The 22,016-nt window shown below is 39.8% G+C and overlaps 1 protein-coding gene across 6 annotated transcripts in view; it reads left to right on the forward strand.

Annotated features, from left to right (window-relative positions):
• tcf3b (transcription factor 3b) overlaps nucleotides 1–20,997 on the forward strand; it is a 50,211-nt gene extending 29,214 nt beyond the window's left edge. For 3 of the 6 annotated variants that reach the window (XM_051935284.1, XM_028816455.2, XM_051935283.1), the window contains exons 10-20: nucleotides 54–190; nucleotides 330–450; nucleotides 1,574–1,632; nucleotides 1,817–1,895; nucleotides 2,052–2,125; nucleotides 2,317–2,526; nucleotides 2,638–2,767; nucleotides 4,782–4,929; nucleotides 5,174–5,412; nucleotides 7,650–7,799; nucleotides 19,612–20,997. In XM_051935284.1, coding sequence (XP_051791244.1) covers nucleotides 54–190; nucleotides 330–450; nucleotides 1,574–1,632; nucleotides 1,817–1,895; nucleotides 2,052–2,125; nucleotides 2,317–2,526; nucleotides 2,638–2,767; nucleotides 4,782–4,929; nucleotides 5,174–5,412; nucleotides 7,650–7,792 — 1,340 coding nt within the window. In that variant the 3' untranslated portion in view covers nucleotides 7,793–7,799; nucleotides 19,612–20,997. Of the gene's footprint in view, nucleotides 1–53; nucleotides 191–329; nucleotides 451–1,573; nucleotides 1,633–1,816; nucleotides 1,896–2,051; nucleotides 2,126–2,316; nucleotides 2,527–2,637; nucleotides 2,768–4,781; nucleotides 4,930–5,173; nucleotides 5,413–7,094; nucleotides 7,322–7,649; nucleotides 7,800–19,611 lie in introns of all 6 variants that reach the window. The other 3 variants (XM_028816458.2, XM_028816460.2, XM_051935285.1) reach the window with 2 other exon arrangements.
• Nucleotides 20,998–22,016: the final 1,019 nt, after the last annotated feature.

Raw genomic sequence — 22,016 nt, forward strand, 5'->3', positions numbered from 1 at the left:
ATGGAAGTGTTTGTACTCGGTAACACATCTGCAATCTCTCGCCACTTTTACAGATGGCATGCATGCTTCTCCAGATCTGTGGAACACTGCAGGCACAATTGGTCAGACTGGATACTCGGCTATGCTGGGAAATGCTGTTCATATTTCTCAACCAAGTAGCTTCAATAGCATTCATCCTCAGGAACGAATGGTGAGCGTTTCCCAGCATTGTTTTTGAAAAGCGACAATGCCTTTGGCATTCCCTGATTCATTGGAAGTAGACCGTTGTACTGTATTGTTGAGATTTTTATAAGCTATCTCTCATCCCCCACCCCCTCTGTTTTTCTCAGAATTACCCTTTGCATACAAGCGAGGTCAATGGCAGCTTACCCACAGGTTTCCACTCAGGATCAGCAGGCTACAGTGTGTCTAATCCTACGCCCCCGCTTAATGGGACAGACACTTTATTAGGTAAGTTGGTTTGACTGGTTGAATCATCTTCAGTTAATCCAATAATTGGGACCAAAAGAACGAAACCTTAAAATATATATATTTATTTTTTTATTATTATAAAGTGGTGATACCCGTCTTTGGTCTTGAAACCCAACCCTCAAGTTTTTTTTTTTTTCAGTTTTGCATTTAGTTTGCAGGAATTTTTAAGTCATCGTATTTGAGAACATTTTTGAAATCTTTTAATAGTTAATTCCACTCACTAAGAGTAGAAAAACAACTGGGCCACCAATATTGTGTGTTCTTTGTTTAATATGGTTAAAGTAAATATAATTTAAATCTTTAAGAAAGTTAGTTTAAAAAGGTCAGATTGGCTACAAAATATAAAGTCAAGCTAAGCAAATTGGCTGTCAGTTTGTTTGTTTTTTTTTTTTATTATTAAACTGGTAAATCACACCATTAATAATTCTTTCCATTTATATAGCACTTTTCACACTACTCCAAGCGCTTAGCAATTGCAGGTTAAGGGCCTTGCTCAAGGGCCCAACAGAGCAGAGTCCCTTTTTTGCATTTTACGGGATTTGAACCGGCAACATTCCGATTGCCAGTGCAGACCCCTAACCTCAGAGCCACCACTCCACCTAATTACTAATCAATCAACTCTGGTCATATACGGTATTGAGAACTTTCTGGTTAGATGGGGCTGACAGAAATATGCCAACTTTCATACTAGTAAAGGTTTTAAAAACCATCATGCATTCAAAGTCTCAAGACAATATTAATTTGTGTTATCAGATGCTCCCCCCACCCCCAAAGTGACTTGATCATGGACATGAGAATGCAAGTGAAATGATACTTTCTAAGCATGGAAACGTGGGAGCTGTGCTGAGCCATCCTTCAGTGATAGTGTCATGAATAAAACTACACTAAGTAAATCCTACTACACTAAATCCTGTACTGTAATGTTTAAGGGAAAACTGCATCATAAGATTTGACAGTGGGTTAAAGTTATTATAGCTATCATCATGATACAGGCAAAATAATCTGCAGAGATTTATTTTTTTATTTCCGTGTCAAGTCTCATTTCTTGTTGATCTTCCACTTTATTTATGTAAATGTTTTTTTTGTCTTTTAATTCTTTTAGCAAATCGCAGCAGTCAGCCAGCAAGCTCCGGTGATGAGATTGGGAAGGCATTGGCCTCAGTAAGGATATAATTTTTTTGTATGGAAATGGCTAGTTACCTTTGTTTGTCCTAAGATTTCTAATGCTATAGTACATCTTCATGCTTTTTTTTCCCATCTCTTTGCCATGTATAAGAAAGATAGTAACTGAAATTCTCTAAAATGTAGAACCTTTTTTTTTTTTTTTTTTTTTTTCCATCTCTAGATATATCCTGCAGACCACACTACCAATAACTTCTCTTCCAGCCCCTCTACTCCAGTTGGTTCTCCACAGGGGATTGTAGGTAGGAGACCGGTTATGCATAACTAGAAATAAGCACCCTTCTACAACTGAACTTTAAACTGCTCATTGTCATTTTTATTTTATAAAATGTGTTTTTTATTGTAACTTTTTTTAACTGACAAACTCGTTGCTTTGATCTCTGCTTTTTCTTAAACAGCTGCCTCTCAGTGGCCCAGACCAGCTGGCCAGACTGCCCTTTCACCAAACTACGAAGGTGGACTTCATGCATTGGTAGGTACAATGCTTTTTTTTCCTTGGTTCTAAAACTACATCTTAATAACCTGAACAATATTTTGTAGGGTTGAAATTATTTCAAGGTGGTTTCTTTTTGTGCAGAGGTCATAATCCTATTTAAATGTGTTCCATAAGACATTTTGCTTACAATAGGTTATGGAAACTCTCCATGTTTTGGGCTTTTTCAGCAAAATAAAATGGATGATTGCTTGGAGGAAGCCATTCATGTAATGAGAACTCATGCTGTAGGGCAGACTGCAGGAATCCCTGGCAGCCACGGAGACATCCATGGCATTCTTGGTACAACATCGTCATCTACGCACAATGGGACTGTGGGAAACCTTGCTCAGGCATTTTCGGGTCCTGGGATTACAATGGTCAACAGGAACTCTTCCTTAGTAAGACTTTCTTGCTGTTATGATATGCTAAAATAGTGTCCAATATTTCAGTATTAAAAGAGGATTAATGTGTTTAGTCTGAACAGTTTTTTCTTTTCTGTTTGTCTCTAGGTTGGAAATCACCATGAAGATTCTGTTGGGTTACCCAGCAGTACCACCCTGTTGCACAGTCACCACGTATCATTACCATCCCAGTCTGGAACTCTTTCAGATCTCAATCGTCCGCAGGAATCCTTTACTAGTGAGTATCTCACTTAGCTAAATTTAAGACCTCAGCCTCGTATTGATAGTATGATGGGTGACATAAGCTGAAGTACAGTAATAAATGTTTTCAAAATACACTGATTTTTATGTGATAAATTTGATGTATTTGGAGAAATATTAATAAAGTAAATAGATGGTTGGTTTGGAAACTAAAATGGGCAGGTTTAAAGAATTGTGATACTTGGTAAAGTTTACTTCCACCTTCACTAAACAAAGGTAATTATTGTGGGAAGGTTGTATTGCAGTTTTTAGTAAAATAAGGCAAAATGGTGACCTTTAAAACTTCTATACACATTTGTGCAAGCTACTACAAAGTTTTACATCACAAAGATCTGAATTTTTATTTTTTCCCACACCACTTCTTTAATAGGAATTGTTGTAGAAGTTACCACTGACTAGCTTTTATTCAGTTCAGGCTCGCAATAACACAGAACTCAACTCAATATCTATGGACACATGAAAGGAACAGACTTGAAATGAAGTGTCAGTTCCATGAATATATCTGTCCATCCATTTTCCAAACATGCTTTTCTTGAGTAGGGTTGCGGGGAAGTTGGAACCTATCCCAGCAAGCATCTAATGCGAGACACCATGCTATTTCATCACAGGGTGAACACACTTGCACACAAACACTTTACGGCCAACTTAGCCATGCTTGGTGACCTAACTTGCATGTCTTTGGACTGTGGGAGGAAACCCATGAAGTCACGGTGAGAATATGCAGACTCCATGTAGGAAGCACCTGTGACACAAACTCTGATCTCGTACGCATCCATACTTGCTTATTCACTCCCATTTTGGTTTTACCAGTCATCTTAACAGCATTTAATATTACAGTAGAGAAGCCTGAAAACCTGGGGTGGGGAACCCACTTGGAACGAAGTAGGAGCTCAAGTAGTGATCTTTTGTCCTGCACACTAGTGCCATCCATTCAAGGAGACAGTAGTACATCAACATGGGGTTTTGTGGTGTTCCTGCATACAACTAGCTTTTACTTCTGTGGGGAGCTATTAGCAAGTAAACTGTTCCAAACCTTACAGCTTGGTTTGTGTTTTGTTTATATATTACTAAAGAGTAGTTTGAGAAAGAGGTGGGAGAATTGTCTATATGTGAAACAGTTCTATAAAATTGCCACTGGTTAGCATTCCTAGCCTTGCAGCTTCATTCATAAATTTGCAATTCATCTGTCTGGTTGTAGTTTGTATGTTCCTTTGTGTGTGAGTTACCTTCCCACATTCCAAACCATATATTGGTTTGGTGGGTTTGGGTGAGAGTATGCCATAATTTTGAGCTGACTTCCCATCTGGTGCTAATTCCTGCCTCTTTCCTGATAAGATGCATCTCCCAGTAACACTGTAATGAAATTAAATGATTTACAGGATTGGTGAATAATCCCTATAAAAAAGATGCAAGTATGTGTATTGAGCAGAGTTCTGGGATTATCTTCTAGGAGTTTCTACTGTGTAATGTCATTAAATAAAGTTTTGTCCCTTATGCCTATAGTTTGTGTAAATATTGTCATCACTGCTTAACTTTCAAATAATTCTAACTATGCAGGAAGAAGTAGCATAACACTGATTGTGGCTAATGTTATTGCTTTAATTTGAAGAAATCAATAGGGGTGGGTGGTGGACAGAGTAGGTTGAAATACCATAGGAAAATATTACTGGTATTCTTAACCATTAATGTGTCAGTCTTGACTTATTTACAATTATTGTACTCTATGACCTGATGACATTTTTAAGCAAGTTCTTTGTTTTGGTAAGTTTTGTTGTTCTAAACTGTTATGCCAGTACTTGTGCACAGCAAGTCAGAACTGAGGAGTACAATATTGCAAAGAGTTGCACTCATTGTACATTCCTGCTTTTGTTACGGTACCTGTCTTTAGAGCATAATCCAGTATGTGAATAACAATAGTGATGGATTTTAATTTTTGTTTGATGTGCAGGTAGTACTGTTAATGTAAGATCATAATCTTTTTTGCTTAGCAGATCTGAGTGGTGGCATCACACGTTCAACACTGCCTTCAAATCCTTCTGATATTAAGAGGGAAGAGAAGGAAGATGATGAAAATTCAATAGTTGACAAGTCGGAGGATGAGAAGAAAGATCCAAAAAACTCCCGCAACAGCAGAGCTAGGTAACTTTTTTATTATTGTGGGTTAAGGCTTAGAGTATGATTTAAGGGGGTGGAAGTTAGTCAGTATTGGTAGCGCCTGCTTGTTTTACTATTCTAGAATTGAAGAGTAAAATTCCCATTGATTTTTTTTCAAACTTGGAAACCTTTTAGTGCAGGCCCAGTTAATGCTTTCCTGTGAAGAAATGTCTTTGCACCTGCTGTGTCCAAGTGCTTTAGAAACCGTTGTTTTGTTTCTCATTTCAAGTAGTCAAGATGATGATGATGATGAGGACCTTCCTGTAGAGCTTAAGGCTGAGAGAGAGAGAGAGCGGAGGGTTGCTAATAATGCCCGTGAACGCCTGCGGGTTCGGGACATCAACGAGGCCTTTAAAGAGCTTGGCCGCATGTGCCAGCTTCACCTTAGCAACGATAAACCTCAGACCAAACTTCTAATCCTGCATCAGGCTGTTAATGTAATTCTCAATCTGGAGCAGCAAGTGCGAGGTCAGTGCGGGGCCCCGGCGAGTGGTGCTGTCCTTCCTAAACCCCACCCATCCCAGTTTGTAATCTGTCCTCTCGGCATGGGGCTATCTACTAATGTACTTGCACATGCAGAATATCTGCTTCTTGTGCTTTTTTTTTTTTTTTTTATTTCTTTCCCCACCCCTAACACTTTTTCTTGTTCTACTATCAGAGAGTAGAGTCTTGAGCTTTGCTTCCATTTTTAGCATGCCTGGCCTAATGTGTGCCTTTAATTCCTCTTCCAGGAACTGCTATTCTTTTCTTAACATGCCCTTCTCTCCCCTCATGCCACAGAAGGTGGTACATAATTTCCATGAGGGCTTCTCATATTAGTTGAGACCTCTATTTTTATTTAATTCTTTACAGATTATACTGTATTTAATTATTGTGTTATCTTGCAAGTTCTGTGACTCTTAAAAAAGGTAAGTTAAATCAAGAGTTCAATTATTTAAGCCCCATCTCACTGTATGAACCTTAAGGGTCATTACCTATCCTTTTTGTAAAAGACCCTAGGGTTGGGTATCCTACTTTGGAGGGTAGTGGGGTGCTTTGCTTATTATGAATAGATTTCCGCTTTATTCTCACACTTCCTTTTCAGTGCATGGTTGAAATTTTGTTTGAAAAGTTATTTGAACCTTGTTTTCTTTATTTGCAGAATCCAGCTTTTTTTGGAACAGCCTCAGCCTTGCTAATTTATTTTTGCTTTTGCCTTGCGCTCCACTTTCTCTCTCTCTCTCTATCTCATGCTTTCGCTTTCTCACTGGTGCTTTGCTGCCCTCCCAACCCCTGTTGGGTTATGTTGTCCTTTCATTTTGATTTGACTTTTAAGGACAGTCACCTGATGGCCGGTGCTTCCCATGGTCCCCCTCTTAACTTGGCTGCAATAGGGAGCAGGACTCTCCTCCCTTGGTTCTCTAACAGTAAAGACAGACTTAGTGTCCCTTAGGTTAAAATAGCTAGTGGTGCATTGAGTGAATGGTGTTGTGGTGCATATACTGGTTATTGATGTGACTATTCTTACCATCCCTTGCCCATTATTATTTTTGTTTGTTTATTTAAACCTATTCATGTGATATCTGAGAGAGATTTATTTTATAAAGGCCCTTTGCATTCCGTAATGTCCTTCACAGGCTGCATATATAATGTGTTATATATAATATTATAGAGGTGGAGAAATTGTCTGACACTTCTCCAAGGCTCTTATTATTATGGTTTGGGAGTGGAAATAAGTTTTCTTAACATAACTGCCTTAATTTCTTCCAATTTGACTCTGCTGTTTTAAATAGTAGAAAGATCATCTCTTTAGGGCAAGATGAGGATTGCACTGTGTGTTTGTGCCGCTCTGAGGGTCATGTGTCTCGGCTGTGCCAGGTTTCCGGGAGTAAAAATAATGGAAGCTGGATAGTGCTGCCAAATGACTGAGCATTCAGTGAGCAAAGATGCAGTTTGTTTCACACCCCTTTGCACATCAAATGTTCAGCATTTTGCAATGTTACCACTCCCTCCAGTTTGCTGGATGGATGGTAAAAACTACTCATCCACCTTTTACATTTTCCCAGCTTGTACAAGCTGGCACACACATTATTGCCCCTCAGTGCTGCCAAACGTCCTGGCCAGATTCTGTGCCCACTAACGGCCTCTTGGTGCTGTGAACCTCCCCACAGCAGCACAGATGAGGCCATCACCTTGGAGGAGAAGGAACACAAAGATCGGGAGAGGCGAATGACCAATAACGCCAGGGAGAGAATACGGGTGCGAGACATTAACGAGGCCTTCAAAGAGCTGGGCCGCATGTGCCAGATGCACTTAAAAACTGACAAAGCACAGACCAAACTAATCATCCTGCAGCAAGCCGTACAGGTCATTTTGAGCCTGGAACAGCAAGTCCGAGGTAGGGTCCTGGATCTACTGCAGCGGGGGCTGTGGGTAGTGAACTGCTTTAGAGCTACTTGTGCTGTCATTTATTTTCTTTGTTTACTTCTTTGTTTTGTTTTTTTTTTTTTTCTTTTTTCCTTTCTGTGCTTGCATACCTTCTAGTTTGGCCTTGAGTCTCTTGCTACTTTTTTTCCTTATCAGTGATTATAACAAGAACTGTTTGCTGAAAATACATATCAAATTGAGCTATTTGCAGTATGATGCCAGATGGGTCATATATTTGAAGACAGGATTGGAGTGCTAGTTAAAGAATCTAATTATGTATTCCATTTGTCCATTTCTAGAGCGTAATCTGAATCCCAAAGCCGCGTGTCTAAAGCGGCGGGAAGAAGAAAAGGTCTCTGGAGTTGTAGGAGACCCCCAGTTGCAGCTGACGGGCACACATCCTGGTCTTGGAGAGGGACATAACCCAGTCAGCCACATGTAATACCTCGGTGAGTAGTGCATGATTTAACATGATTTAGTAGTGTTATCTGCAGGTTTCTTCTGTTGAGTAGAGTGCCTGTGAATAAACTTGGACTGTATCTTAAACAAGAAGTCCCTTTAGCTGCAGTGCGGACATTTTTTTTTTTTTAAGTTCTAGTGTGTACTTTTTTTTTTTTTTTTTTTTTAAATTGATTTTATTAAAAACGCACAACATTCCACACAAATAAATCCATTTTTACAAACCTAAGATCAAAAACAAATTATCCCCCACCCCTGAAAAAAAGAGCTAAGCCAGCAGAGTAAAACTTGATGCTAGTAAAAATAAGTAGATGAATTACTAAGTGAAATGATGATAAATGGGGGGGGTGGGGGGAGGGTAGAGAATCTGCTTCTTCAGTGCTCTAAAAGCTTATTCTATAATGTTATGGTTGATATCCTGCCAGGTTTTGAAAGAGTTCTGCACAGATCCTCTAAGTGAGAATTAAATTTTTTCCAATTTCTAATAATATATAACATCAGTTACCCACTGACTTAGAAGAGGAGAGTTAGGATTCTTCCAATTGAGCAAGATAAGTCTAGGTGCTAATAGTGTAGTAAAGGCAATTACAGTTACAGTCCTTCTCCACTTTAAGCCCATCTGGGAGTACACCAAACACAGCTGTTAGTGGATATGGGGGGATTGTGACACCAAGGCTGTCTTGATAAGCATTTAAAGATTTTGGTCCCGAATGATGATTTGGTGCAGGCCCAAAACATGTGGCCCAATGAGGCTGGAACTAGATTGCAATGTTTGCAGGTTGGATCTTGCCCTGGAAACGTTTTGGACAATTTTAAGCGAGACAGATGTGCTCAATTATATAATTTTGAGTTGAATAATTGTATGCTTTGAGCATATGGGGCTCGAGTGGATTCTCTGCATTGCTACTTTCCATTCCTTTTCTGAAATATTGAGTGTGTACATATTCTACCAGTCCTAGATTTCCCCTGAATGATGACCCTTTACATCTGGAAGTAGCTATTAAAAATACGAACGTATTGCTATTGTTTTAAATTAGACAACATATTCCATCTTTAAGACTCGCTCCCACGGTCCTTTTTTCATTCCAGTTTGTGCCTTTTCAAAAGGAGAAATGCTTAACAACTAGTAAATAATGGGAGGATTTGTTTCATGAGTGAGCTCATGTTTGCCAGTGGCCATATATAAAGCAACACTGATTCACAAGACCACTGGAACCCCTTTAAGCAAACTTTGTGGAGGCCATGCAGTGGAAGATCGCAAAGCAATTATGTAGTTTCGCAAATTAAAAAGATACTTATTAACCCTAATATTCATTGCCAAAAACAATCCATTAATTTCATATGTCCACGTTTTCTTGTCAGTGTTTTTTTTTTTTTTTCTTTCAGCAGACCATATTTTCAATCATACTGCTGGTTTTGAGAGAGCCTAAATATAAACATATGTAAAAGATGTTTTTTATTACAAATGCCTGAGAGATGCACCAGGCTTATTAACTCTTTTAGGGCGGATGTCGACTTTTGTCGACAGGAGGGGTTGAGGGCGCATGTCGACAAAAGTCGACATCCAGGGATAGAGGGCGACAATCAGCTGTTAATGGCGACAAATCTCACTGTCACGTCACAGGCATTCCCTCTGTGCTTGGAGGAATGCTAGACTCGTTGACTCGGCAAATAAACCTTGCGTGTGTGTGAGTTGCGAAATGTAAACAGGCAAGATGGCACCGACATGTGAAAAGGCAGCGAAGCAAGTGCAGAAAAGAAAACACTCGCATTATGCGCATTTGCGCATTATCGCGGAGTCGGACTCTTGATTTTTCAGAATCGGACTTTATTGGCAGTGATCAGGAGATCGAGCAAGAGAGTTAGAAGCAGGCATCAGCTGATCAGACACCAGCCAATGCCGCGCCAGCGGATCTGCTGCCAGTTGCGTGCCTTCGCGCAGCCGATGCATCTACGGCAAGGTTCGCATGGGATAAATACACAGACATTGATCCGTTGAGAGCTGATCTGGCTACCGGAGTTTACAAGACGGCATGGCTTGCTGTTGGACACGACAGATCACCAGCTGCTGTACTTCAGGCTGCTGTCTCCTGATGCTGCTTTTCAGCTACTGTCAGACGAGACAAACGGGTAGGCAGAGATTTTTTTTGAATCGCGGGCTGCGTTTGCATCGCATTCTCGTTTTTCAAAGTGGAAACCCACAACGAAAGACGAGATGAAGCGCGCTGTGGCATTACAAATAGAGATGAGACAGAATTGGTGATATAACTTCAGGGAGCATTGGTCCAAACGTGTTTTGTCCCCTGGTGAATTAGGTACGTGCTGCTGCAAAGTTTTATTCACTTCTGTAATAAACAGAAGCAAATCCCATGGGGTGAGCCAGGCTATAATGCCATACATAAAGTTCATAAAGTTTCAGAAGATGAAAAGAGGTGACAATACGGTTTTCATGCTGGCAGAAAACTTGGTGACAGTGGCATGGCATGATGGCAAATGGGTGACTTGTCTCTCTACAGTACATACTAACAATATATGTTAGAAAGTGCAGCAACAGACAATTGAAAAATAGGCACCAAAGCAACACATATAGTAAGGAGTGCAATGTGGCAATGACTGAAATTGGCTGCTTTGAGCGAGATCAGACTTTGCTGTGTAAAATGTATGTGATATGTATGTGAAATCAGAGTATGCAGGCTCATGCAACATGCAAGACAGTAACATTTGTCAAAAGGAAATATTTTTTGTTGATTTGATATGTTAAACAATTGCTTTGTGTTCTTTTTTAAAAAATGTTAGTTTTTGGAAAAATATTCAGCCCTGGGAGAAAAGAAACAAAAAAAAAATTAGCCCTAAAAGAGTTAATGTTCTATAATACATATGTATGCCGTCTTGCATTTGCAACATTTAAGCTTTGGTGATTTCCTGCTAACGTAAAAAAATAAATAAAAATGCCAAGCAAGTTTGGTGTCTACAGTGTTTCCGAGGGTTGTGCATTCCTTAAAACGATAAAATACACATATATCAGTTGAAACACACTGCATCGTTCGTAACAGTCAACTAAACAATTCATCAGGTTTTGGGTAAGAATTCTTAAATGACTTTTATGTAAAATGCAATTAAGTAAAATAGTATATTGTTGCTTAAGTCTCTATTTTGACTAGTTTAAACTACACAGATGGCTTATCTTCGATAGCCATTCTTTTATATATGCCGCTGGAACCAGACTGACAACAACATTTATTTACATAGCACATTTTCATACAAAAGATGCAGCTCAAAGTCTTTACAGGATTAAGAGAGAGGAAAAAAACAATCTAAAAATAAAATTATGCAGTACTAATTAACATAGAGTAAAAGTAAGGTCCGATAGCCAGGGAGGACAGAAGAAACATAAAAAAGAGAAAAAAACAGAATCTGCAGGGGTTCCAGGCCATGAGACCACCCAGCCCCCTCAAGACATTCTATCTAACATAATTGATCTCAATCAGTCCTCATGGTTTTCAGGCTTCACATGGAAGAATTTGATGGTGATGGTCATTTGGACCTTTGGCCTTCAGTCCATCAATGTAGGGACCGCATGGTGCTTTGATCGGGAAAACCGGAAAAAGAACAGCAGAGAAAGTAGGGGTTAGTATGGATTTTGGAGCTGCCAAGAATAATTATAATTAATTGCATATACAGAATATCAGGATTAAACTAAAGTGAAGCTATGAGAAAACCATGTTAAAATAACTATGAACTATGACATGAACTATTGATATTATTTAGAGGGCATCTCTATGACCTTAAAGGGACGCATCACAATATGTGGCACTGAAAAGTGCCCAGTCAAGGTTTAAATTGGACAGTTTATGCAATTCTGGCAAAAACTTGCTAATACCAATTTGCATCCTAATTTATGTTTTCATTTTTGTGTCGGGTATCTTTTTGTTCTGGCAAAATGTAGATTGAAATTAAACATTACGCAAACATTTTGCTTGAGTGAAACGTTTCACTGTTATCTGTGTCTCTGTTACAAGATATCTTCCTTTAAAGAGTGAAGCACAATATAATTACTACCAAATTGTCAATTGTTGATGACAGAACAAGGAATTCATACTAGAGTGTCATCACATTCTCCTCCATTGTCTAAGTTTTTAATCCGTATTGGAATAATCTGAAAGTGAAGCAAATGTGAGGAGAATACAGTCTTCATTTTAACTATATTCTGTCCACTTATGAGAGTGGAGGAGTTGAACAGCTATTAATGTCTTGTTCAGTGCTTTCCATCAAAGTGCATACCGTAGGTACTCGCGTATTAGGCGAAAAATTTATGCCTTAAAATTCATTCAAAAAAAACAGGGTCGACTTATCCGCGGGGCAACACAATTTAATAATTATAAGCCAGCAATGGGTCTTTTTACTTCTGGTACATGCTTCCTCAGTTGGTTTCATACAAGGGACGCTATTGGCGGATGGCTGAGAAGCTACCCAGTTAGAGCAAGCAGTTAAGTTCCTGTGTGCCGATTGGCTCAGCGACGGAGCGCCAAATTCGATTCCACTGCATTAACCAGGAAGTCTCGTCTCGCTCATTCAGCATCAGCGTGTTTCGCTGTATAAAGAGTTTAACTTTTGTGCTCTTTTTTTGTTTATCTTTGTGCATAGTTAAGCCCTTCGTTATGGCTCCAAATCGATCTGCTCTTGCTACTGCTTCAGAGGCCGTGCCCAAGCGCCAATGGAAGATGCGAACGATTGCTATAATTATAATTAGTTTTATCCTCAACTTATACGCGCGTCATAACAAATTTCGTAATTTTCGGCTTAAAAAGTACACTCGACTTATCTGCGAGATCGACTAATACGTGAGTATCTACGGTAAATTAAGCTTATAAAGACATTTACATTTGCTTGAAAATAACTTCTGTATAATTAATTGTCCTGGAAAAGTCTATGGGAGAGATTGTCTGCAAAAATGAAAATCAAAATTGAATTTTAATTTTATAATCTCTTTTGCAAGTTCATTTTCAAAGTCTGCACACAAAAATGCTGTAAAAATTTAAATTAAAATGACACACACCCATTTGCCATTTCATTTTCAGCATGGACTGCAGTGAAGCTACAAAAATGAAAATTAAAAAGCATTTCCACTTTGCATTTTCATTTTCAAGTTCTCAACATGCAAATAGTGTGGTTCAATGGGCAGGGCTTTGTACATTGATTTCCCAGAATTTTGTCCTGCGTAGCTGTAGAGCCACTTTGATAGATTTTTTCTCACTTCGACTGTTGAATTCATATGATTTTGATCTTTTCACTCCCGTACTGCAAGCTTCACAGCAAAACCATCCCAAAGCCATGCATAATTGTAGTTCTAAAGTAATTAATGTGCAATTTAATTACAATATTTAACATGACATAAATGAACCTTTATTACTTCATAGTTTACACTTATTTACACTGAAGTGGAAACGGGGTGGTTTATATTTTTGTAGTATTATATTGTACCATTGGCGCTGAGCAGCATAATGGCTCTTTGGCAGAGATGCTGGAGAGTCTCTCGAGGCTCAGATCTGTAACCAGGAGTGCCGTTTGCTGCAGCAGTTACAGGGATGGAGACACCTGAAATACTGACACCAGGGCAGGAGCTCCCCCACTGCTTTTCCAACTGCTAAGGTCCAATTTTCTGGTTGCATGAACATGGGCGGAGCTTCAGGATCACGAAGCTGGAGAAAAGTGTGTCAAATCAAGTTGCCAGTGATCTTACGTGAACCGTGAGAAGCAGGACTGGTGGTAAAAATGCGCAAGAAAAAGAGAAGGCAGATCATAGAGACACTGTGAAGTGGCAGTGAAGGGAGAGCCTCAAAGCTGAGATCCAGACCTAGAAAATGGTTTGCAGCACCATTTCATTAAGCGAAAACTGCAAATAAACCGGTACATCTGCATCTCCACATGAGGAGGTTCGCCTGCTTGCTTACAGCTGACCAGAATTGAGCACATCTGCTGCACCGAACAACAGCACAGCACTTAACATCCTGGTTGTGCCACCTGCTAGTGCAGCATGCAACATCCACCTGCACCATTTGACAGCGCAGCGCTCCCAAACCCTGCTGATGTGCTCTCAACACCAGCTGCATGACTAAAGTGAGAGGGAAGACCACCCAACCGTTTCAATGAGTTTGTGCGCCATTGGAAGTGGCCACTGCGTACAGTAACTTTGAAGGGAGAGCTCTGCACAGGACAAGTTACATCAACTAGCGATGAGTCACCAAAAGATTGATCTGGCATTATATCCTCAATAGCAAGAGTGCCTATAAAAATGGCAGTTCTGCACAGTCGCACAGGCTTTTCAGAATAGTGCAGCAAAAGGTAAGGAATCCCAAGCATTGCGGTACTCGGAGCTGACGCTACACTATAATACTACAAAAATACATAATCATTTTTATCATTTTCATTTTTGCAGAAAATACCTTCCTTAAAAGTCAGGGGAAACTGCTGTAATATACAATGATGTGCTAGTGAGTTAACTAGTAAAAGCATCCCCCAAACCCCAAATTTTAAGTTCAGAGATCTTGTAAAAATCCAGTTATCAAGTATGTTTAATAAGATCAGCAATGTTAAATATGGGTTAGTGATGTAGAGAACCATATTCTCTGCATAACGAGATGTTTTAACTGTTCGTTCCCTTGCAATTCCCTTCATCTTCAGGTTTTGAAAGGGACAAATGGCCAGTGGGTTGTTAGCAATTGTCTATCATATTGGTCATATTGGGCAGTCTTGTCGTGTTCTACATTGTAATCTGAAATTAACTGAATTTATATTATTTACCTGTTACTACAATAAGAAATGGGGCTGGACCTCTAGCCATTCTCATTGGTAGAATACAAGACACAATTATCAAAAGCCAGAATGAACCGTAAGTTTGTTTGTAATAGGCTATTATTTTTGTCTATCCTAGTTGAATATTTATTCCCTTTTTCCCTTTTTATAATATATATATATCCATCCCAGAGGGTAAAATTGTCTTTCCGCATGACATTTGAGGGTAAGAGCTCAGGGTCTGCCATTGTACAGCACCAGGTCAGGCCAGGTTAAGGACTTTGCTGAAGGACCCAACGGAGTAGGATACCTTCTGGCACTAACAGGATTTGAACTGACAGCCTCCCAGATACCATTGCAGATTCTTAGCCATAGAGACACCACTCCGCCTTAAATTCTAAACTTTCTTAAATTCATGTGGCAGGGCAGAGGAAGAATTCAGCTGGAAACCATTCTGCATATTCCCAAAAAATTAACCTTTAACATAAAAAAGTTGCAGGCAGGTAGAAAAAATTGACAAGATTGTGTAGGGCATAAGAACTGCCAGAGTAATACACTGCCTGGCCAAAAAAAAGTCGCCACCTGGATTTAACTAAGCAAATAGGTACGAGCCTCCTATTGGATAATTACTGCATGGGCGATTACCTTTCAGCTGGCAACAAGTTATTTAACCCAAACTGGTGCAATGAGTTGCTTCTCATTTCTTAAACAACCATGTCGAAAGACACATCTCGTGGTCGTGGAAAAGATGTTAGTCTGTTTGAGAAGGGTCAAATCGTTGGCATGCATCAAGCAGAGAAAACATCTAAGGAGATTGCAGAAACTACTAAAAATGGGTTAAGAACTGTCCAACGCATTATTAAAAACTGGAAGGATAGTGGGGACCCATCGTTTTCGAGGAAGAAATGTGGCTGGAAAAAAATCCTGAATGATCATGATCGGCGATCACTTAAACGTTTGGTGAAATCAAATCGAAGAAAAACAGTAGAACTCAGGTCTGTGTTTAATAGTGAAAGTAAGAGCATTTCCACACGCACAATGCGAAGGGAACTCAAGGGATTGGGACTGAACAGCTGTGTAGCCGTAAGAAAACCACTAATCAGTGAGGCAAACCAGAAAAAAAGGCTTCAATTTGCTAGGGAGCATAAAGATTGGACTCTGGAGCAATGGAAGAAGGTCATGTGGTCTGATGAGTCCAGATTTACCCTGTTCCAGAGTGATGGGCGCATCAGGGTAAGAAGAGAGGTGGTCAGACTCTACCATCATCAATGCAAGATCTTGGTGAAAAATTAATGCAACACTGGATGGAACTAAATCTTTTGACATTGCTGAAGCTTATCGAAACAATGCCACAGCAAATGCGTGCCGTAATCAAAACTAAAGGTGGTCCAACGAAATATTGAGAGTGTGTGACCTTTTTTTTTTTTTTGGCCAGCCAGTGTAGATACTATTATATAGTGCATTTGTGGGAAATAATGGCGGCACGTACAAAGAGTTCAACTTTGTGGCGGTGCACACAGACACCACGGCTTCATGCTTCCCGAAATAGGTGTTCTTTTCTGCTAGTAATGTTTTTAATGTTTCATTGTTTTACAAATGAAAGCGAGCATCCACTACAGTCGCCAAAAGCATCTACAGATCGACTCCAACAGCTCAGGTATTTATAGCATGAAAGCAATACCACAGGAGATACATTGACTCCTACTCTTGGAAGAAGGCGATGCAGACGGTGCAGGGAGTGAAAGCAAAAGAGATTAAGCGAGCAGGATGACTTGCTAGGCTAAGAGATGCTCTGCATATACCCCTCTCCATAGGGGAATACTAGATCACTTGTCAATACAATTGAGCTACGACTGGATATTTCCACACACAAAAACTACAAGACTGTTGCCTTTTGATTTTTTTCGGAGACGTGGCTGGATCCCACCGTACCGGACGCAGCAGTTGAGCTTGCAGGTCACACGCTCCACTGAACCGATTGAATCCCCAATTCCGGTAAGAAAACAGGTGGAGGACTGTGTGTCTATATTATTAATAGGTGCACTAGTATAGTCACTATCAACAAAGTTATGCTCTTTGGATTTGTAATATCTGATGCTAAGATGCCGACCGTTTTACCTACCCAGGTAACATAGTTGTTGTTGTTACAGTAGTGTACGTACCACCTCATGCTAATGTTAAGTCAGCACTTGAGCAACTGTTTGACATTATCCTTAAGCAACAGATCTTGTACCCTGATGCAGTTTTTATCATCACCTGGGATTTTAATCAAGCAAATTTTAAGGATTTATTCCTGTAAAACCAGAAAGGAAAACACTATACAAACATAAGATGCCTATGAGGTCGTTCCACACCCCCCACCTTGGTCAGTCTGATCTGTCTGTCTCTTGTTCCAGAGCACAAAACTCTTATCAGTAGTACTAATCCAATTTGCAGGTTTGGTCTGAAGTTGCCATCTCCTGTGTGCTTTGAACACGCAGACTGGAATATGTGTTTCATCAGACAGACTTGGAGACATATATACTTCATCTGTGCTGTCGTATATTAATTACTGTGTGGATAACCTCACCGTCAAGGAAAGAATTAATTTTTACCCAAACAAGAAACTGTGGATTAATAGTGAAGTCAAACAGCTGCTCGGAGAAAGGGACAAAGCCATTGAATTAGGAGACACCTCAGCCTATAGCGCAGTCTGTGGAGCTGCCAGTGCTAACCTCAAGAAAAGGCATATAGTCTGCAAAACTTAAGTGCAAACAACGGATTAGGGAGGACTTGGACAGTAACTCAGAATCAAAGCAGAAGGGGCAAGGCATCTGATTTAATCAGAGATTACAAAAAGAAGGATGACCTGCAATACATGCTGGCTAGTGCCAACCTAGCAGAGGAACTTAACAGTTTCTTTGCATGGTTTGACAAGGACAATAACCAGCCTCCAGACAGCTTCAAGCTGACCAGAGACTCGCAGTCTTTGGTCCCATACATACCTGTGTTGCGGCAGGCAGACAACCATATCAACATACGGAAGGCAGCAGTTCCTGATAGTGTACAAGGATGTGTGCTCCAGGCCTGCCCTGACCAACTAGCAGAGGTATTTATTCAACCTCTACCTCTCCTTGTATATGGTCCCCACATGCCAGAAATCCATGACCATAGTGCACATTCCAAAAAATAAAAACTTGGGATAACCTATTTTAATGACTGTCAACCAGTCGCAAATTTATAATCACCCATGTCAAAACCTCCAGCCCAGCTGATCTAGACTAACATCAGTTTGCCTACCGGACAAACCGATTGATTGAGGACGCCATCTGTATGGCTCTGCATGCTGCCCTCTCACACCTGGAAAAGCCTAACACCTATGTTAGGATGCTCTTCTTTAACTACAGACTGGCATTTAACACCATCATACAGGGTACGTAGCCAGCTGATCTGTATGCAGCCGGTTACTGGATTTTCTCCCCAATTGCCCCCAGTCTCTCTGGCTGGATACGCACATATCCTCCACCTTTTAACCTGAGCACTGGTGTGCCACAAGGCTTTGTACTAAGCCCCCTCCTCTACACACTCTTCACCCATGACTGTCAATCCATCCACGATTCAGACATTATTGTTAAATCTGGATAATATGACTGGCTTCGTGCTTGTATCAGACAATGATGAATTGTCATAAAAGTAATTTCATTTTCACGCAATGACAATAAGTTCTTGGATCTTGAACGTTGCAAAGGAGAAGGTGGCTAATAGCCCAGCATTTAATATTTTGAATTTATGAATGATGTTCTTTTGACCAGTACCTTGCATCTTCATTTATGGTTATAATAGATTTGAATTTGGATTTTTAGTGAAGCAAGCTTTTTGAATATATTTTTTTAATATGCTAAGCTGAACTAAGAAGAAAAGATACAATCATTCTATATCAGTCTTGAATGTTGCACAGTATATGATGTCTTTTATGCTGTGTGCTAAAGTAAAGTCATCCTAATGCAAACCCTACTGTACTCAGGAGAAAGTGAAGTACTAAATGTCTTTTCAGACAGTTATGGTGGGCTGTGAGCAATTATGGGATGTTCCCAAAAATGTTTTCAGACTTGAAATGTGATTGGTGATGAAAATGTCTTGAACCTTGACCATTAAGAGAAATGCTAATAAAGTCAAAACAGGTTTTATTTTTCAACATAATCGTCTACGAATAGTTATAAATTTGTTCTAACATTAGCAGGCAGTGTGAGATAGTGGTTAAGTCTTTAGACTTCAGACCTTGATGTTGTGGGTTTAAATCCCACTTACTGGCATTGTGTGATCATCAGTAAGTCACTTCACCTGAATGTGCTACAATTGGAAAAACAAAAGTGTGACTAGTTGTATCTCGGATGATGTTAGTTGCCTTGACTAAAGGCATCTGCCAAATAAATAAATAAAACCATTAAGAATTTTTTTTATATACAACTTACAAAAGTCTTCCCTTGCCTTGTGCACCTATGGTAGCTAACTTTAATGTCTTCATCATTAAGGTAGTACATTCCACAGAAATACTTAAGAAGAGTTAGCAAACAGGGTTAGTCGTATGAAGTAATGTCTGCACAGTATAGTGCATGTGACATCATTTTGAATTAATTTTAGCAGAGCAGTCTTTGCAACCTGTGCATTGTGACAGAGTCCATTGTCTGAAAGTATGAGGAACAGTCAACAGATTTCCTTGTCACTTTTTTGACTGATGGGCACAAAGGGCAAAGCAAATTGACATTGCAAGATTGAAAATTACTGAAGCCTTCAAACTCTTTTTACTTGGATAAGTTTAAAAAAAAAAAAAGAAATACACGTTGCTGGAATGTATTTAGAAATCTACAGTTGAAATTTAGTAGGAATATTTCAAGCATGTCTATATCCTTTTGAGTGAATTGGTTAATTCAGTAGTAATTAAAATGGTCTAGAAATGGATGAAATGTTTTGCTTTTTAATAAAAAAAAAACTATTGTTGGAGACTGTTATAGAATCTTTTTTTTCTTCTAGGTCCTTGCTGTCTGGAATCAACTGCTTTTTTTTTTAAAGATGTGGCCTTAATCTGCCCTCCTCCTAACTGCCAAAACTGTCACTGCCCAGGATGAAGAGCTCTGTCTGTCACTGCCCAGGCCCAAAGGCCCACCTCTGTCTCAGGATTAAGAGCTCTGCCTGACCACTGTGGTGCCACTTCCCAAGGTGGCCAGTGCTCACCTGAGGTGTGTGTGTGTGTGTGTGTGTGTGTGTTTTTTTTGGTTTTTTTTGACGAGGGAAGAATGCTTTTTTTTTTCTTTTTTTTTTTTTTTTTTATATAAACAAAAGTTGTATTAATGGATGATTCGTCACCCATTGGTCAGTGGGTGGCGGATATTGATGGCCTCACCACTCTGCTTTGTAAATAAGCAGGAATGTGTGCCTAATTCTCTTTTTGAGCTCTTTTATGAAAGAACATTTTCGTAATGCTGAGAACAAATTTTTTAAACTGCTTATTTATAAGCAACTCTATATATAAATATATATATATAAAATATATCTTTTTTTAATGTACAAGTTTGAAATCTTTTCTGTACTGCATTCCCAGCAGAAAAGGAGCCATGTTAAGACATTTTCAGAATGGACTCATAACCTCTGGTGTGCAAGTTGCTGCACATTGAAGGAAAGCCATTAGAGACTGGACCATGTGCGTATCTCCTTGGCGCATTTTGGGAGTAACAAAAGAAATGCCTGCCACTTTACATTTGGGCATTTTATGTGGGTGTTGGGATTGTCAAGTGCCCTCAGCGAGAGCATGAAGGAAGCCTCTCTGCATAGTGTGTTTACGCGCTGCTGCGATGGTCAATGGTGTTGCTGCTTTGATCATATTACAACACCAAGATGGACGTTTGGATTCCATACATCTCCCACCCCTAAAAGAAAGAGCACCCACCCCCACCTTCCTCATTCATAAGGTAGACTCCTGCATCTTGGGCTCCAGTTACTGGTCTCTGTAATCCTGCATTGTTGGACTCCGAATACACCACTTTCGTCCTCAAATTTCTGCCCCATGGACTATGACTTGGTTTGTAATGGTACACAGCACACTTTAAGTTCAATATCCCAATATTTGAGATGAGCAGAAAGTCCCTGTAATTATTGTACCTTTTTTAGGTAACGGACGGATTTTTTTTCTTTTCCTTTTAAACTGACTGTAAGGTCTTTGGGCCTGTTTGAGCACTAGGTGGGGGTGGGTCACAGTGGACTTAAGGTGCATAATGGAGGATGTGATGTTTACCTAGCCCCTTCACAGAATGACATTGATGTGATCAGAGTGGTCAGTTGCATCTTCTGTACTGACACCTGGAAGGAGCCAGATACTAAAACAGAGCAGTAGAGAGCCAAGCAAATGTGCCATCACTTCTACTGTTTGAAAAAGTTGAGCCTGTACCTTTAACAGGGCTCGTCTGTTCTGACTGAAGTCTCCTCCAACTATCCTCATATGTGATGCAAGGCAAGAGGGGATGGATGTCTGGTGCGGGTGACTTCTTTCAGTCTGTCTTGCTAATGACGCTCACGTGATGCCTGCTGTCCGGATGTGTTTGTGATGTTCTTGATACAGTAACACTTCTTGGTCTGTAGCAGTCATTCTTTAAGGTATTGGTCTATACAGCATGAACTCCCTTATTGTGCTTCACTGGGAGTGCCCAGCTAATCGAGCCATTGCCTTTGAAAATGTGTAATAGCTTTGGGTCGTAAAAATACAGTCTGTGTCCCAGCTGTCATTTGGGCAGACAGTGTGAATGCACTGAAGTGCTGGACCAGGCTTTATTCAGGGTGCACAGTCCAGCCCATCAGTCCGTGATGCTGACGTCTTTGTCTACAATGTTGAAGTCCGCACCCTACCAGGTTTTTAGGGCTGCATGGGTGAGACATTGCACTAAGTACTGCAGAGCACGGTGTTTATGGTGGGGGCGGGGGGGGGGAGGGGGCTGGCGGTAGGGAAGTTCACTAGTCACCAGCAGTTTTTAGTAGCAAGTACTCTGTAGAAGAAGTGTGGCCTTTTCATTTCTCGTGTTGCTTGTATTGCGACGGGAGAAAAACCTATTAGTGCCTGACATGCTCTGTGGGTTTTTTTTTTTCTTTAATTTTTTGTATTGAGAAAGAAATCTTATGGACTCTTTGTTTTTGAATTGTAATAAGAAATGCAGGTTTCAGCACAAATATTGAGGAGAAAAAATTTGAACGAATAATAAATCATGAGGTTTTCCTCCCCCTCCCAACAGATCTTTTATTTTAGTTGGTGTGTTTGTTCTTTGTTGTTTGTTTTTTCTTTTTTTTTTTTGTAACATGTTTTGATAAAAACAAAATACTCTGAAGAATGTTACATATGTTTGTACATTTTTTTTATGCAAATTTAATCATTTTACCCCTCTTAAGTTGTG

The sequence above is a fragment of the Erpetoichthys calabaricus genome, chromosome 12 (assembly GCF_900747795.2).
Source record: "Erpetoichthys calabaricus chromosome 12, fErpCal1.3, whole genome shotgun sequence".
Lineage (NCBI taxonomy): Eukaryota > Metazoa > Chordata > Cladistia > Polypteriformes > Polypteridae > Erpetoichthys > Erpetoichthys calabaricus.